The sequence below is a fragment of the Lynx rufus genome, unplaced genomic scaffold, assembly GCF_022079265.1.
Source record: "Lynx rufus isolate CCGP_SWC_20201006 ecotype Redwood Valley unplaced genomic scaffold, mLynRuf1.p SCAF_3, whole genome shotgun sequence".
NCBI classification, from domain to species: Eukaryota; Metazoa; Chordata; class Mammalia; order Carnivora; family Felidae; genus Lynx; species Lynx rufus.
Window position 1 is genome coordinate 235,538 of NW_025814845.1, and position 16,717 is coordinate 252,254.

The 16,717-nt window shown below is 61.4% G+C and overlaps 1 protein-coding gene across 1 annotated transcript in view; it reads left to right on the forward strand.

Annotated features, from left to right (window-relative positions):
- The window catches only part of ABLIM2 (actin binding LIM protein family member 2), a 115,669-nt gene extending 99,388 nt beyond the window's left edge, over positions 1-16,281 (forward strand). Inside the window, exons 22-25 of the mRNA XM_047091289.1 lie at positions 1,716-1,770; positions 3,172-3,179; positions 3,389-3,469; positions 16,079-16,281. Coding sequence (XP_046947245.1) covers positions 1,716-1,770; positions 3,172-3,179; positions 3,389-3,469; positions 16,079-16,192 — 258 coding nt within the window. The 3' untranslated portion in view covers positions 16,193-16,281. The remainder of the gene's footprint in view (positions 1-1,715; positions 1,771-3,171; positions 3,180-3,388; positions 3,470-16,078) is intronic.
- The last annotated feature ends 436 nt before the right edge of the window (positions 16,282-16,717 follow it).

Here is a 16,717-nt window from a genome sequence, read left to right on the forward strand (position 1 = left end):
GGGGCCTCTGTGCCTATTGGCATCGCGTTCCCGGGGCTCCCCTGGCCACCCCATCTCTGGAGGAGTAACCACGAGGCTCCCTTGCACCAGGGAGGTCTTGAAGATCTCAGACGCTTGGAGGACCACGGGGAGACCGCTCTTCCCCTGCTGTGGACTGATCCGCGGCCCCCGGCCCTCCACCCCTCTCTCCTGGGAGTCTCTGTCTGGTCTCAGAGCCTGGCAGACCACAGGGCGCTTTTGCTGCTAAGAAAGGGGGCTCTAACTGTGCCCAGGTCGGCGGCGGGGGCCTGTGATGCAGGGCAGTGGGCACTAGGGGGAGGCATTTCTCTTCCGCACCACAGGCCGGCCGGGCAAAGGCAATGGACGCGGGTTTGCCTTGCGTTATGCGGGAAGAGGTTCCCCAGCCAGACAGGCGCCCCCTGGGGGTGCTTCCCGGTGTCCTGAGAAAACGTCTCAGGAAAAACCCCCAAGGAGAACTATTCTGTGATGATCGTAAAAGGGAGTGGAGGCGAACGCACCTGGCTCAGGGTCATGAGGCCAGTGAGGCACCTGCCCAAAGGCTCGGTCATCAAAGTAAATAATGGTCCAATGCGATGCCTTCTTTTTTTTTTTTAAATAGTGATTGATCACAGATGTTATTTATTTATTTGTTTATTGAGAGAGCGCCTGCAGGGGAGGGGCAGAGAGAGAGAGAATCCCAAGCAGGCTCCAGTCTGTTAGCGCTAGGGCCTGACATGGGGCTCGAACCCGTGAACCACTCCTATCACGACCCGAGCTGACATCAAGAGGCAGAGGCTCAACCGAGCGAGCCATCCAGGCGCCCCTGATGAGTACCTTTTAAAATCCAAATTAATTCGTGGTGAACAAAACGCCAACTGTTTCCGTAGAGACTGGCCCCAGGCCCCCACCCGTGCTTGCCTGACTCGCCACCCCTGTTTCCCCTGTTGGGCTGCAGGACCGTGGGCTGGGGGCTCTCCGGGCTGGTCTCTGCCCCCACGCTCCCTGGGACTGCGCCCGCCCCTCGACCGCCGCTTGTCCGCGGCAGGAAGGGGCACTGAAGGCGCTCTCCCCGTGGCGCAGTCCGGGGCGAAGCGGTCACCTTGAAGGTCAACCCCTGCACCCAATTCCGGAAGCACCGGCCGCGAGCGCCCAGCCTGTGTCAGACCCCGTGTAGGCGCTGGGCCCGAGGAAGCGGCGCTCTTCGAGCGGCTCAGCCCGACTGGCGGTGCTCACGCCAGGCACAGGAGGCGGGGGTAGAGATTCAGGGGCTCGGCACCCGCTTTATGGGCCCGGGCCCTCAGCCGTTGCAGGATGAGTTTCTCAGGTGGGCTTGCGGGGTCGTGATGCACCGAAATGCCAGCTTGCCGATGAATGCCGCGAAGCAGGGAGGGCGGCCCGTGTTTTCCGAATGTCACCACCTGAGTGCCCCACGCAGGGCTCCGTCCAGGGGCTGTGCTGGCCCGGCACGCGGGAGCGCTGGGGCCCTCGGGGTCCGGTCTCCGTGCTGTGCGGGGCCCAGAGAGCAGGTGCGCGGGCATGGCTTGAAGGGCGGCAGGAGAGCCGGGCCAGGCAGGAAGGGGCGGGAGGACCTTCTGGAGCCGTGGCACCGGGGGCTCCTGGCTGCCCGCCCTCCTCCCACCTGGGCCAGCACCACCAAGGCGCGGCCACCCGCCCCTACAACCTGCCTCCTGCCGCCCTCTCTCTTTCTCTTCCAGAACGCCAATCTGGCCCCTTGTGGAGCAGACCCGGATGCCAGCTGGGGCACGCGAGGTACAAGACGCGGGGACCCCCGTGGGTCCCTGGCTGGGGCAGGGCTCACTTACACGGTTCCATGAGTGTCATCCTGACCCGGGCCCCTCCAGGGCCAGCTGGCAGAAGGCTCTGAGCATCGTGCGGTGGGCGGATCAGGGAGGGCGCGTGTCCACGCAAGGAGCACTTTACCTCCATTCTCAGGTTACCGAAGGTGCTCCCCTCGCTTGTAGTGCTCCCGCTCCTGCTCCCCTGGTTCTCTTCTCTCCCACCTCAGAGGCCCCGCTCCCCTACCTCAGGCCCTCCCTTCTCTGCACCCTTGAGAACAGCCGACCCTGTCCTGATATGTTGGTCGCTCTGGTCCCTTGGGGAGAGAGATCTGTGTTGGACTAAGCCTCCTGTACCAGCACCGAGGACAAGCCAAACACCCACTGGCAAATTTCGCGGCAGTAAGGGAGCAAGTTACAGCAAAAAGCCTCTGGGGTCTGAGCCGAGTGGATTCGGGTCACCTCCTGCCTCCCACCCTTGCTGGCTGTGTGGCCTCCTGGCATTCAAACCTGGGAGGCTGCCGTTCCTGGAGTGACCCTGCTCATATGGCAGGTGCCTGACCGGGGGCTCTGCTACGTTGGAGCCCATCCCGCGCAGGGCCATGCCGCTCACCCCAGTCACCCCAAGAAAGACAGGGAGCGTGCCCTCAGGGGCGGGTTCACAACAGACAGAGGAGCGATGGGGTGTCACAGCCGGCCCCCTCCACGTGGCTCTCCAAGCTCCCGGGCTCAGAGCTGGCATGTCAGGACGTCGCATGGCATGCTGGGAAATTTGGGGACCGACCCCTGTCACCCAGGCCCTTGTCGGGGCCTCCCTCCCAAGACCAGCTTGTGGCCCAGGTCTGCTTTCTGTGGGTTCTGCATGGTCCCCGAGGCCCTCCTATCCATACGAGTTTGTTCTTTGACATGACGATTTTAGTCTGGTGGAAAAGCCTTTAAAAAAGCGTACGGAACTCAGTAGTCTAACAGGAGGACCTAGGGGGTAGGAAGGTAAGCAGTGCCCCCGAGACGTCTGCCCCGGAATGCCCGCTCCGCAGGTGGGTGAATCGAGGCAGGCAGCTTTCTCAGGGTGGCCCGGACCGCCAGGCCGACAGAACCACGTCCGAGGAACGCAGCACTGTATCCAGCTCCCAGTCTGGCCTCCAGCCTCCTGACCATGCCTCCTGCTCTCGGTTTCCCTCTGGAGAATCTGCTCCCTGGGGGACTAGAGCCCCGAGTGCAGGCCGCCGGGGGCGGGGGGGGGGAGGCGGGCATGCGCAGCCGACTGCAGGGGGCGGGGAGGGGGGTCCCCAGGATGGGAGGCTGCTCCCACCTTTGGGATGAGTTCCCACGCTTCCTAAACCACCACCTGTGGTCTCTGCTCCTTCTCTTACAGAATACAAGGTAAGAGGGGCCGCCCGCTGCCACGCCGACCGCTTCGTGCCAGGCCGCACCTGCCCAGGTTAAAAGTTCCTTTTGTTGTGCTTTTGAATGAAATGTGTATGTCAGATGCAGACGCAAGTATGTATCTTCGCGTTGGCCTTCGGCTCGGCTCTTTGGTCCCGGCTCGCGCCTGCTTCCTGGGGTGAACCTGTGGTTTCTTCTCCCGACAGGTCTACCCTTATGACGCCCTCATTGTCACAAACCGAATTCGCGTGAAACTGCCCAGAGATGTGGACCGCACAAGACTGGAGGTAGGAGGGCGTCTCCGGCCGGGACGTTCGTTCCGGCTGGGTGATCTTGGGCTCCTCCCGTCCCAAGGATCTTGGGCTCCTCCCTTGGGCGCACTCCTCTCCCTGCTGTCAACACTCGGCCCCCTCCCGCGTGTTCCCACCGCGGCCTCAGCGCCAGGGCCCCTCGTTGTCTGAAAGGCTGGAGGACGGCGGGCGCGTGCCCCGGTAGAGATGGCTTTGCAGAGGGCTCTGCTGTTTGCAGGGGTGCTGAGTCAGTAGTGCCCATCTTTTCCCCAAGCACTCGTGTTGAGAAGGCGGTCGTAATCCACGGCCTCTCGTTTGACCACGTCCACACCGATCTAGAACAATAAGCCGGTCTGTGGGGAGCAGGTGTAGGTTTAAAAAAGCAACGGGATGTCAGCACGGGGTAGGTGTTTAGATAATCTTTGCTGAGCCCTTGCTATGAGCCGTAATCCCCACGATTGTCCTACAAAGTAATTAACGTCCATCCAGTGAATTTCACCTCCTGAGCCCTGTCACAAATGTTTTGTGGCCTGTTAATGTCCGTTTTGCTGGGAGTGCGGGGTCTGGACGCTCCTGAAGGCCCAGGGCCCCCTGCCCCATCGGTGACCCAGAGCTGGGCACAGAGTAGGTCCCGGAAGCGTCTCAGGCATAGTGTGTGTGCAGCTGGTGCCAGACCCACCAGACGGCCCATCTGGGAGGGAGTAGTAGGGACCCGGACACAGCGGGGGGGGCACCCAGTGACACCCGCGGGCTCGGCCGGGCTGCCAGGGGAAGGCCAGGTGGCCACCCGAGATGGGACAGACGGAGGCCAGGCGGGGAGAGCCGGGTGGGGAGTGGGGACACGTCCACTGCTCAGCAGGAAACACTGAGCTGGCCCTTGAAGGAGGGACAAGATTCTCACCTGCAAAGAGGGGAGAACATAGGTCTGGGCCCGGGGACCCCAAGTAAAGGCTTCAAGGAGGGATCTACAGGATGTGCCCTGGGTAAGAAGGGAGCCCTCTCGGTGAGACTGATGGGGCACAGACCTCCGTGCACAGCCTTGACGATGAAGACACTGCTGTCCAGCGGCTGGGTCCCTGGGCTCCTTGCCCGGGGCCCAGGGAACGGCATCGCTTGCGGGGGGAATATGGCGGTGAGGGCTATGCAGGTGCTGGTGCGGCTGCAGCCCTGCAGGGAGGCGCATCGTGCCGACGTTTTCTGTTACGAGTGACGAGAGCCTGCCCACGTGACTCAGGCAGAAAGGGGGTTACCAGCTCATAGGATTGATGGGTCCCTTCCGGGTGGCCATATCAGTCATATCTCGGGCCCAGCGTCTCTCCTGCAGTCTCTTGGCCGTGTTCCCTGTGTCCTGGCCGCTAGACCGACTTTGACCTCACCTCTCCCAGGCTCAGAGTCTGCAGAGAAGAGGTCAGTGTGCTCCGTCCGCCCTCTCCTTCCTTCTCTCTCTCCCTCTCTCTCCAAAGTCCTAGCCTCATCTCCGCCTCTGGGCGGGTGATCTGACCACCCTGAATCAACCTGCTTGTCCGGGGGACTGTGATGTCCCCTCTGGCCAGGCTTGGCCGCCGGCCCTGGAGCAGGGGGACAGCTCCGAGCTCTGGGACTTGGTACTTCAGCTTAGGGCCAGACGCCTGCAGAGAGGCGGGGAGCTGAGGCCGGGGAGGAGGGGACAGTGCGGCCCGGCGAGCCCACGGACGCCGCAGTTGGGCAGCGCGGCGAACCCACCAGATCCTGCCGTCATCCAGGGCACCGGGGCATCGTGCCGGGCAAAGGACCACAGAGCCAAATGCCACACGAGCTCCTCTCTCAGGAGACTGTCCATTTATCAGGACATTTGGACCTTACCCCACAGCAAAGCAAAGATGTGTAGAAAGTTCTGACCTGTGGGGATAAGCTCAGGTGGCCCGTGGGGTCAGGGGCGGCCAGCTGGGAGCTGGTGTGTGAGTCCAGGGGAGGGGAGCCGCGGGGCCCCCAGTCCCCGGTGCGGCTCCTGGGACGTGGGGGCCCTCGGAGAGCACACGCAAAAGCTGCGAATGAGGGAGGGCCATCTCACGCCGTGGGGGTGCCTGCCGTGGGGAAGACAGGGTCCTGGGCAGCCTCCCCAAGGGGCTCACGTTTAACAATCCCCACTTTCTCTGCAGGGGACACGCTCTCTGGCTCCTGCTGAGTGGAGTCGTTGTTAATTGTGCGGTCACGTCCCCAGCCTGGAGGGTTCCTGTTTGCTGCGCGTCTTTGCTCCTTAAAGGGCCAAGCCCTGTGGGCTGGTTGCCCTCACCACAGAGCGGAGCTCAGAACAGGATGCCTGGGGCTCCTGGCTCAGCAGTGTTAGGACTAGCTGTTTCCCTCTTGGGACTGGGGTGTACTGTAAATGACGCCCGCCTCTCTTTGCTTTTTATTAAATATGGCACGAAAGGGGCAAAATAGCGGATGATAGCTATCAATAGTTCCTTTTAACAAACTCTGAGGACTGGTGTTGAGTTTCATCATCCGGTCCCCAAGAGCACATCCAAGGGTACATCTCTGTAATCATTCTCTTCCCCGTCTGAGCCCAGCCAGGAGGCAAACTGGGACTGTTACCACAAGTGGGGCTCGTCCCACATTCTTCGGGGCTCGGAGCTGGGAGGTGAGTGGGGAGTGGAGCAGGAGGGGCCACATCCCAGCAGGACACGGGGGACCCTGATGTTTTTACGTCAGGGGAGGGAGCTGTATTTTTTTTCTTTTTTTTTTTTTAATGTTTATTTTATTTTAGAGGGAGAGAGAGACAGAGTGAGCAAGGGAGGGGCAGAGAGAGACACACACAGAATCCAAAGCAGGCTCCAGGCTCCGAGCTGTCAGCACAGAGCCCAACGCAGGCTCAAACCCGAAAACCGCGAGATCAGGACCTGAGCCGAAGTCGGACACTTAACCCCCTGAGCCACCCAGGCGCCCCGAGCTTGATTTTTAATGTAAAAACAATTTCTAACTCTTGTAGAACTTCAGAAAAATACAAAGAAGAATGCAGACATCACACGGAAATCCCCCAGCGAGTCATACCTCCTATTAACTCCATGGTGGACCTGTTTCCGGAAATCTCTTTTTGCATAAACACGGCCGAATTTGCATAAAGTTTGCATAAAGACGGCCGAGTCCAGCCCTTTTCTTTTAAGTTTGACGTGAACGTTTTCTCTGCCAGTTGACGTAGACCTGCTCGTCCTTTTAAACGGCTGGGTGATGGTCCCACATCCACACATGGGAGGGTCCGAAGGGCCAGGCTTCTGCCCACGCCCCCACGAGCCGTGGCTCGGTCACGTGGCCAAGCGCCACGCAAGGCGGGCTGGGCGTGCTGGGTGCCCAGCGAGAGGAAAGGGTGAATGAATCTGGTGGACAGCTGGTGAGCCCGGCACATCTCTGTAGGGTCCGTCTCTGGAAGGCGGACTGTTCCGTCAGCTTGTCGCCCCTTCCTGCCAGAGCGCTCAGCTGACTCTCTCACGCATTCGGTGAGTATGTGGCACCGAGCTGGGTCCTGGGATGTGTGTGACGCACAAAACCCGGCATGAGCTCTGCCCTCCCGGAGTCAGTCTGACCGGGGAGACGGAATCAATCAACCGATACCCCAAATGAGTATATGTAATTATACACCAAGATAAGGGGTTTAACGGGAAGGAATGTGGGCCCGTGAGCCTTTGAAAATGGGTAAAAGTTAATCGGATGTATAAGTGCTGTGTGTGTAGAGGTGTGTGCGTGTCTGTAAGGTGAGGGAGGCACATAGGAAGAGAATTCCAGGAAGCACAGACTGTGTGTGCAAAGGCCCTGGGGTAGGAGGAAGCAGCGGCTATTTGAGCAAGAACTTTAAGGAGGCTCAGGTGGCTGTAGTTGAGCAGGGTGAAGGTAAGGGTGGGGCCAGGCCGTTCAGGGCCCTGGGCCATGGTAAGCAGTTGGGATTTTAGTTTTAAGAGCAACGGCTTTAGGTGGGGGAACCACCTGATTAGGTTTGTCACTGAAAGCATCAGCGGGGCTGCTCCGTGAGGCCTGGATTGGCTGTGGGGATGCAGGGAGACCGTTTGGGAGACGATTGCGTCCTCCAAGCAAGACATGCTGGCGTAGTGGTCAGGGTGGTGGCAGTGTCATTGTGAGAAGTGGGCAGCGTGGGGATTTGGGCCCTATTTGGGAGGTCGAGGGAGCAGGACCGGGTGATGGAAGGTGCACTGTGGGGTGACGGGCATATCTGGCGTGACTCCAGGGTGTCGGGAGGGGGTGGCGGTCACTCGGAGCGCGGTGAGACCGGACCCCGATGACGGTGGACACTACGAGGCTTGGCCGGGGGAAATTCAGGATGCTTAGCCCAGGAAAACGAAAGGTGCCACATAGCTGCCCTTAGCATGTAGTAGGTGCTCCATAAATGTTGGTGACGTATGCAGGGGGACGATAACCCTCTGCGGCTCTGGAAGTGCAGTCAGATGAACCGTGTGACCACCCCCCCCAGAGGGCAGGGCAGGGGTCAGCGGCCAGACTTCCAGGGACACCCACCTGGAGCCTGGCTGAACGTCATTCCCGAGATCCAGGGCTCTCTGTCCTAGAGGGTCTGGGCCCTGGCTCCCAGTACCCGAGGGCCTCGTGCCTGGGAGGACCTCGGGCCCTTCCTGATTTGGCGGTGCCCCTCCAAGGGTCTGCTTCCAGGAGCTTCCAGTCTGAGTGGAAGGAGCTTTGCCTGTCCCTGGGAAAGACTCAAGCATCCTGAGGCCTCCCCGCACACCTCTGCCTGGCACCTGCCGAATGACATCACCATCCCGTTCGTCCGTCCGTCTCCACATCCTGGTGGAGAGAGAGCTCACCCAGGGTCGGGATGACCTGGGTGTGAATTCGGTCTCCGTAATGTCTAGTTATGTGACCGCAGGCGGGTTCCTTCATCACCCTGAGCCTGACTTCTCCCCTGTCAAATGACATTTCTGTGCCGATCATGCTGGCTGGTTTAAGCGTTTATTCTGTTGTTCGGAGGTAGTCATTAAACACCTCCTGTGAACAGGCCCCAGGCAGGTGCAGGGTGGGCACGACTCAGTTATTTTTTCCACATCACCTCACTTTACCAACCTGAGATTGAGCCACATAGATGACTATGGATTAGAATACGCTTTTCGTGGAAACGAGGGTTACAGGGTGGCCGACACAATGGTGGCTAAGAACTTCAGAAAAAGCAAGGTGGCTGTGTGTGAAGGGAGGGGGCGTCAGCGGAGGCCCAGCCACCAGGAGGAGAACGGGAACCCCTTCCTGAGGCCCCGTGCTGGGAGTAAGTAGGACTTTGGAGAATGTATCGGGTTCGGTTTATTTAGTAAGTACTTCTCCCGCCCGACTCTGCACCGGGCTGTTCCAAGCACGTGGCACGTTGGCCGACTGGGTTTTTACCGCGCGATGCTGTGGCCACTGAGGAGGCCCCGGGGCTGGCGGGCAGCTCGAGGACTTCCCAGCCACGCTCATGACAGGCGGAGCTGGGATTCAGGCTGAGGCGTAGGAGCTGGTGCCCTGTGCCGTCTTCCTGGGTTCCAGTCTGGAGAATGAATTGCTAACCTCTCTTCCGTGCCCCGACTCCCCAGCGCACGTCGAGGGACGTTCTGCTCCTTAGGGAGGGCGGTATATCAGCCAAGGTCCTCCAGAGAGACAGAGTCTGTGGGAGATAAAGGGGTGAACAGCCAGAAAGACACGGACACGGGCACGTTTGCGGGAATTGGCTCACGTAGCTGTGGCGGGGGCTGGAGGGTCTGAAATCTGTAGGGCAGCCTGGAGTCCCAGGAGGGATTTGACACTCTGAGGCACAATTTCTTCCCCGAGAAGCCTCTGGTTTTGCTCTTAAGGCCTCCAACAGGCTGGATGAGGCCCCTTCGGTACTGAGGGCAAACTTTACTAAAGTCCACAGATCGTGGATGTAAACCACATCTATAGATGTCTTCATAGCAGCCCCCAGATCAGTGTTTGGATGAATAGCTGGGCCCCATGTCTGGCTTCTCGTCTGGCCAGGGGCCTGGTGAGTCACTGGAGGGTCCTCCTGACTCAACATCTCTGGGGTCTGCAAGTACTCAGGTCCGCGGGGAGGGGGGCAGGGTGGGGGAGGGAGTGGCTCCTTGCAAAGGAGTCTTGTGGTTTCTTGACTGCCTCCACCAGACCTTGAGGCTAAATGCACACCTTACTTTGCTCCAACAGTAAGAGCCCAAGTGGGAATGTGTCTGAAAAATAAGGACCCTGTGCTAAGAATACCTCCTTTGTTTAAACCCATCCAACTGGTCTGGTGAGAATCTGATAGATTGATGTAGACTGATGGCGATACCCAGATACTCACGGGTGGGGTGCATCTGAGGGGCTGCACCAGAAGCTGGGACTCCAGGCAGGGCCTCCCGGGTCCGAGCGTGAGCAGTCCTTGGAGGCCAGGCCATCGCAGGGGTGGAGGATGGGGAGGGAGGAGGGAATGGCAGAGGAGAGTAGGGTAGGGTGGTGGAACCAGCTCAGATGGAGTGGAGAGGAAGCTGGGAGGCAGTATGACAGGGACGTGAGAACACAGATTTAGATTCAGGAGTATGCGTGGCCAACATGGATTGTCCCTGGAAGAGGGTGGGAGACCAGGCTGCATAGACAGGCCCGTGCCCACCCTCGTGGAGCCGGAAGCCACGTGAGGTCAGCCGGGGCCTGATCAGCTAGGGCAGCCTAGGAGGGCCCGCTGGAGGAGGGGACATTTGAGCTGGGACCTGTAGGATGAGGAGGATTGAAGCCCTAGCGTGGCAAAGAGCCTGGAATGTTCTAGAACCCACCATGGAGCAGAGTGGCGGTGGGAGAGGTGGGCAAGGACACACTGACGGTGATGCAGGACCTTGAGGCCACCTGACAGCCTAGCTGGGCTCTGGGCGAGGCATGGGCTCTGGGCGAGGTCATGTGACTGCCTGTGGGGCGTTTCCAGAGCCCCCCTGGCATAGGCAAGCACTCCCCACACAGTGGCAGCCATTGTCATGATGACGACTGTGTCACAGTGATGGTGATGTCACGGTGACGATGACGTGATGGTGATGTCATGCTGATGATGTCATTGAGATGGTGATTCGTGATGCTGATGTCATGATGATAGTGATGTCGTTACAATGGTGACGTCACAATGACGATGATGCTGTTGCAATAGGGATGTCGTGATGGCCATGGTGCCATGGTGTGACGATGCCACTAGAAGGGGCTTCCCGCTAAGGGGCTGAAACTTCAGAGTGTGGGCCCCCCTAAGCGGGACTCCCCTCTGCAGTAGGGGCCCCTCTTCTTGGAGGCTAAGCCGTGGGATTGAGCAGAACTGTACTGTGAGGGGCACCCGGGTGGCTCGGTTGGTTGAGCATCCGACTCGATCTCAGCTCAGGTCTTGATCTCCGGGTCCTGAGTTCAAGCCCCACGTTGGGTTCCGTGCTGGGCATGAAGCCTACTTAAAAAAAAACAAAATGCACCTTGGAGCCCAGTCCTCCAGAGAAAAGCGGCCCACCCTCCGGCCCAGGCATGGCAGGCTGCGCAGGCCTGGGGCTTGAGTCTCACCGGGTCAGCCCACACCAGTGGCTGGTGGGGGGCGGGGTGGTGGGGGGTGGGAGGAGCAGGCGAGGGTCAGCCAGGCCCCTCCCAGGGGCATAGCCGGGCGGGCTCAGAGAAGTGAGGGGCAGCCGGAAGTGCCCTGCTGAGAGGAAGGCTAGAGGAGGGGCAGGCTGGTCCCAGCAGGGTGGGGGACGCGGGGTAACCCGACCCTGCTGGAGCGGAGGCAGCACGGCTGGGCTACCGGCTACCGGGCCTGGTTCCAGGCTACCGGGCCTGGTTCCAGGCTCCCGGGCTCTTAGGCCTGGCCCTGTGGCTTCCTGACTGTGCGACCTTGGGCGAGGCACAGGACCTCTCTGAGCCTGGGTTTCCTGAGGCAATTAAACGAGAGTCTCAGGGTGTGGGGGTGGCAGCGAATGTGGTGAAGGCTCTCACCACTGCCTGGCCCGTGGTCCTCAGTCAGTGCAGGAGAACTGTGGGGTTTGCGTTCCTAACCGGGGTCCCTACCTGGGCCCAGGGTGTCCACGGAGCTCCCTGGCGTGACACGAAGGGTGTATGAGTGACGTGTTCCTACTGGGATGGGCCACTTCGCCAACGTCACACAGGGTCTGTGAGGCAAAACTGTTGGGGGTTTCTGCCACAAAGCGGTGGTGCGGATGTCCGGGCCTCGGGGCCGGCAGGCCTGCGCGGGGGGCCCTTCTTCCGGGGCGGGGGGGAAGCTCTGTGGACCTGCCTGGCTGAGCCGCACGGTGGTCTTGCAGTGCTGCGGGGGGCACACAGCTCTGGCGCCTCGGGAAGAGCCCTGGGCCCCGGGGCGGAGTTCGGAGTGCCAGTGCGCCGATCGCGGGCTGTGTGACACGGGGGCGTCCCCTGTCTGCGGCTCGGTCTGCAGCCTCTGCAGACGGGAGATGACCGTACGAGTCCCCTGTGCCTTGTACACGCATACTGATCACCGCCCTCCCCTCCGTGCGAAGCAACACGGGAGAACACGTGTGCGCGCATCAGCGGTCCCGGGCTGTTCCTCCTGCCAGGAGCAGGTGGTTAGTCCGTATGAGTCTCGTGTTCGGGAAGCCTCCCCTGGTTGGTCCAGGTCACAGAGTGAAGTCAGAGATCCATTTCCCTTAGGAAACAACCTTCTGGCTATGAGATGCCAGCAGAAACATCATTAATGCCTCAGAAGGCATCGAGGCTTCCGGGTCACGGGTGTCTCCTGGACAAGGCCCCCCTGGGCCACCCCTAGTCCCGGGGCTCCCACAGGGACCAAACTGCTCTCGGAGCTGCCTCCCCACCTGTGTGAGATAACTGTGGGGTGAGGGCGGCCCGGTCAGGTTGATTTCTGTGTCCCGGCAGCTGTCTCCACCACCCCACCAGTGAATAAAGGACAGGCCCAGAGCAGGCACCGAGCTCAGCCTGCACACACCCACCCCCAGCGATCCTGCAGCCCACTGGTGCCTGCGAATGCCCTGCGCTGGGTCCTGGGCACAGGTGGGGGACTCCCCGTCTCTGCCCGGGGTGGCCGTTACTGAGGGAACCACAGTACGGGGCGCTCAGCACCTGCCAGGCTGTTCGTACTGCTTAATTTTCAGGAATTTTGCATGCGGTGCGTTAAACCCAGCCTCTACTGAAAACCAAGTGAACCTGGGATGCAATAAATTCTATTTAAAGCAAAGGTGCTGAGTACCCAAGACTCAGCCCTTCCTGGCTCCTTTAGTACATTTCCTATCACCCACGCTCTCGAGGTTACGAGCACCGACCGCACCTGTACAGGAGGAACGTCCTAGGGCCCCGTGCTACTTGGTCCCTCTTTCCAACTCTGCACTCAGTGACGTCACGATAGCAGCTTGAACCTGGGGGTGCGTCCTCACACCGTGCAAAGAGGCCTGCGGGCTCCGGGAGCCTCCGGTGAGGGTGCCGTCAGGGGGCGCTTCCCGGAGGAGCTGAGACCCAAGGCCAGGTCTGAGGAGTGAGCGGGAGTTGCCTGGGCACGTGAGGGGGGGCCAGCCTTCCAGGAGCGCATGAAGGCGCAGACGTGCTTGTTCCCATTTTACAGAATCATAAGTGAGGCAAAGTCACTCAGCACAGCTGGACAGGGATGGAACCGGGACGGGAATCCTGGCGTGTCCGGCTCCTGGGCTGCAGGTCTTTTGGGAAGCTGCCCTGGGGGGTCAGATGCAGGCCGACCCCCGGCAAAGCGTGTAGGGCCCCCCCCCCGCCCTGCTGACAAAATGGCCTCCTCCCCAGGGGCACTTTCTGGGGAGACCGGGGTGCTCCGGGAGTGAGGCTGTGCCTGAGCGAGGCCAACCCACCCCTCGAGAAAGGCTCCGCGCCCTGGGCTTGCCTCCTGCCGGCTCAGGAAGGAGCTTGGCTAGGCCTGACCTTGGCGGGCACCTGGAGGTCGGGCCGCCCTGCCCCCTGGGGAAGCTTCAGGGGCCAGGGCCAGGGGAGGGGGCCCAGGCTCAGAAAGCTGGCCACGGGGGTCAGCTGTACCCCACATGTCCCGCCTGCCGAGGGGCACGGGGTGAAGGGGGTGCCTGAGTCTGCCACGCGGCCTGGAGCCAGTTTATCTGCTTTGCCAATGAACAGGGCCCCTCAGCTCCTTGTTGCCTAGGCAGCAGTGGAGACGCATCCAGGCTAGCTGGGCACTCAGGACCGGGGCTGGGGCTGGGGTGGGGCGAGGGGGGTGGAGACAGATACCTGCCGGGCATTCCTCATTTGAGCCTCGGCCGGCCCTCCCGGGTCCTCAGGGAGCCAAGTTCCGTTCTCGCTCTGCAGATGAGGTTGGGGGTCCCTGCTAGCCTCTAGGGCTTTCCCTTACCCCAAGGGTTCCCCAACCCAGCTGCCACCAGCCGCTCTGGGCTCCGGGAGGCATGTGACACATACGGGCTCCCGGGTCCCGTGCCACTACGCCTACCTGGGTAGGCAGTTCTCAGCTCTGGCGAGCACCCAGGGGGTTGCCAAGGCCGGCGGGGCTGGGGACTCGGCTGGGACCCCACGTAGCCTCCCCGCTACTCTCTCCTAATCCCACCATCATCGGGCTCCTGTTTGCGGCAGGAATGCAGGACGGCATCATCGAAGTTGAGAGCGCTCGCCTCAGGCTCACCCCAACCCATCCCTGGGGGGGGGGCTGGCACTGGGGACAGGTGGCCTGTGGGCAGGCTCCAGCCTGGCTCCTCCCCGTCCCCCGGGGGGCCTGCCTGCCTCCCTCCTGCCACTGCTCCACCACGTGGCAGGTGTACAGGTCCCGAGGGTGTGTGTTTCCGTGACCACGGCTTTTCTGACTCAGTTCCCAGGGCGTCCTGGTACGGAGAGTGGAGGTGAGCCGCCTGGGCCCGCAGTCAGGGGTCTGTGGCTTCTCAAGTGCCCCCCCCCCACCAAGTGCCCCGGCTTGGGGGAGGCTCCCAGGCGCTAGGTGCACACTCGGCCCTCAGCACTGCCCTCCCCACCTTCCCACCTTCCCAGCCAGGGTGCTGTGCCCCTCCCTGCTTCTCCCTCTTGCGTATTCCCTACCTGGCTCCCCCCAAGGGCCCTTAACCGCCTCGCCACTGGGATCCCTTCCTGCTCTGCAGGACCATCTTTGGGCACCTCTCCAGTCGCCTCAGGCCTCCCCCTGCTCATTGCACTGAGGACAGCACCGAGGAGGCGGGTCGCCGCCCCGGCACCAGCTTGGGGCTCTGAGCAGATTCCTGTTCACCTGCACACGTGGCACCCGCCCAGCCCACTCCCCCGGGGGCCTGGGTCCAGGCAGCCAGTGGGTGTCGAGAAGAGTGAGAATGCTTCTCCTCTTGGCTTCCTTGTCCACATCTCGGTGACCCTGCAGTATTCGGGAAGGCTGTGGTGCGGTACCCGGAAGCAGGGGTGCCGTTGTCTGATGACAATCCTGTATCTCTGCGGGCTGGCTGTGCACTCCTGAGCACTCCAGGTCCACACCGTGTAGTTGGTTCATTTCTGGCCGGATCCCTTCCAGTCTGCAAGTTCAAGATACCAGCGGGCAGCTACTGGCTTCTTCCTGGCAGAGACTTGCTTGATGGGGTGTCTGTGTGCGTGTGGGTGTGTGCGTGTGCACGCGCCCTGTGTACTCTGGGCCGGGACCCGACAAATAGGGCCTTCTGTGACCCAGCACAAGACAGAGGGTGTCCTGAGCCCCGTCCTGTGGATCTTGGCGGCATCCGGCCTGCACCCCCCGCCCCTGCCACACGATGCGGGGATCTCTGTGAAGCCGTGAGTGGTGACGGCTGACGTGTATGCTCTCCGCAGGGTCCCCGACGTCTTCACACCCACTCCTCTCGGGATCATTGCAACCTTTTATAGGAGTAGTTTAGTGTCAGAGTCAAGGAAAACGCGTTTGGGGCAAGAATGGGGAGAGTCCCATAAAATTCTCCGTCGTAACCACTTCAAAGTATGCAACTCAGCGGCACCTAGCAGATTCCCCACGTGGTGCGGCCACCGCCTCCACCTAGTTCTGGAACGTTTGTGCAGCGCCCCCCGCCCTGCTCCCGGAAAGGGAAACGCTGGCCCTCTCCAGCCCGGTCCCTCCCCAGCCCCCCGCAGCCGCACATCTGTTCCTGGTCCCTAAGGATTTATTTGCCTGTTCTGGAAGCTTCCTAGCGATGGAGCCACACAGGGTGTGCCTTTTGTGTCTGGCCTCCTTCACTCCGCCTCCCGCTGCGCGTCCTGTTACCGCGCAAGTCAAGACTCCACTGCCGCTGATGGCCGAACGACACCCCACCGTGTGTGTGCACCACATTTTGTGGATGCATTCGTGCCTCTGTGGGCAGTTGGGTCGTTTTCACGTTTTGGCCTCGGCGAATAACGCTGCTGTGAACACGGGTGTGCAAGGACCCGTCTGAGTCCTGTTCAGTCGGGTCCCTCAGCGAGTGTCTTTCCCTGCGCTTGGTCATGTGCACTGCTAAGTGGGAGCGGCAGGGATGCAGAGGGAATCAGGCACCTGGAAGGCCCCGGGCCCGCAGGCAGAGCCCCCTGCGTCCTCGACGATGCCGACCCTGGCTCCGGACAGCCCGGCGGTGCGGACGGAGCTGGCCCGACAGCAGAGTTGCTAACCGCTCCTCTCTGGGTCTCCCGGTTTGTTTGCAGAGGCACCTGTCGCCCGAGGAGTTCCAGGAAGTGTTTGGAATGAGTGTGCAAGAGTTCGACCGCCTGGCCCTCTGGAAGAGGAATGACCTCAAGAAGAAAGCCCTGTTGTTTTGACGGCCTCCAGCGTGCCAGCGACAGAGCGTGGGACAGCTGGCGAGAACCACAGAACCCCCTCCTTCCTTCCGCACCTGGCTCTGGCTTCTCTGTGTCCCTGCGGGCGGGCGGCGGGCCCCTGGAGAGGGCGGGGCGGGAGGCTGGGGCGGGAGGATGTTCCAGAGCGGGTGCGGCCTCTAGTTTCTGCCAGCTACGCTCCTGCCCCTAGTTCAGAGCCCAGACGCCTTGCTTCGCGCTGCACGTGTAACCCACATCACGGAGGGGCTGCAAAGATGCTCCCGGGGCTCGAGGAACATTTACCTTGACCGTGCGGCGCCCCCCCCACCCCCACCCCGGCCCCTGTGCAGTGCCCCCCCCCCCGTGATAGGCCCTGGGGGCGCACAGAGGTGCCTGGGCCTTGGGATTTGAGGAGGTCTGTCAACGACAGACGCTGGCACGACACAATCACGGGTGGGTGGGCCTATGGCTCCCAGCGCCTGCTCCCCACCCCCCTCCCCCTCTTGCTCAGCCCTGGGGAGGCACAGC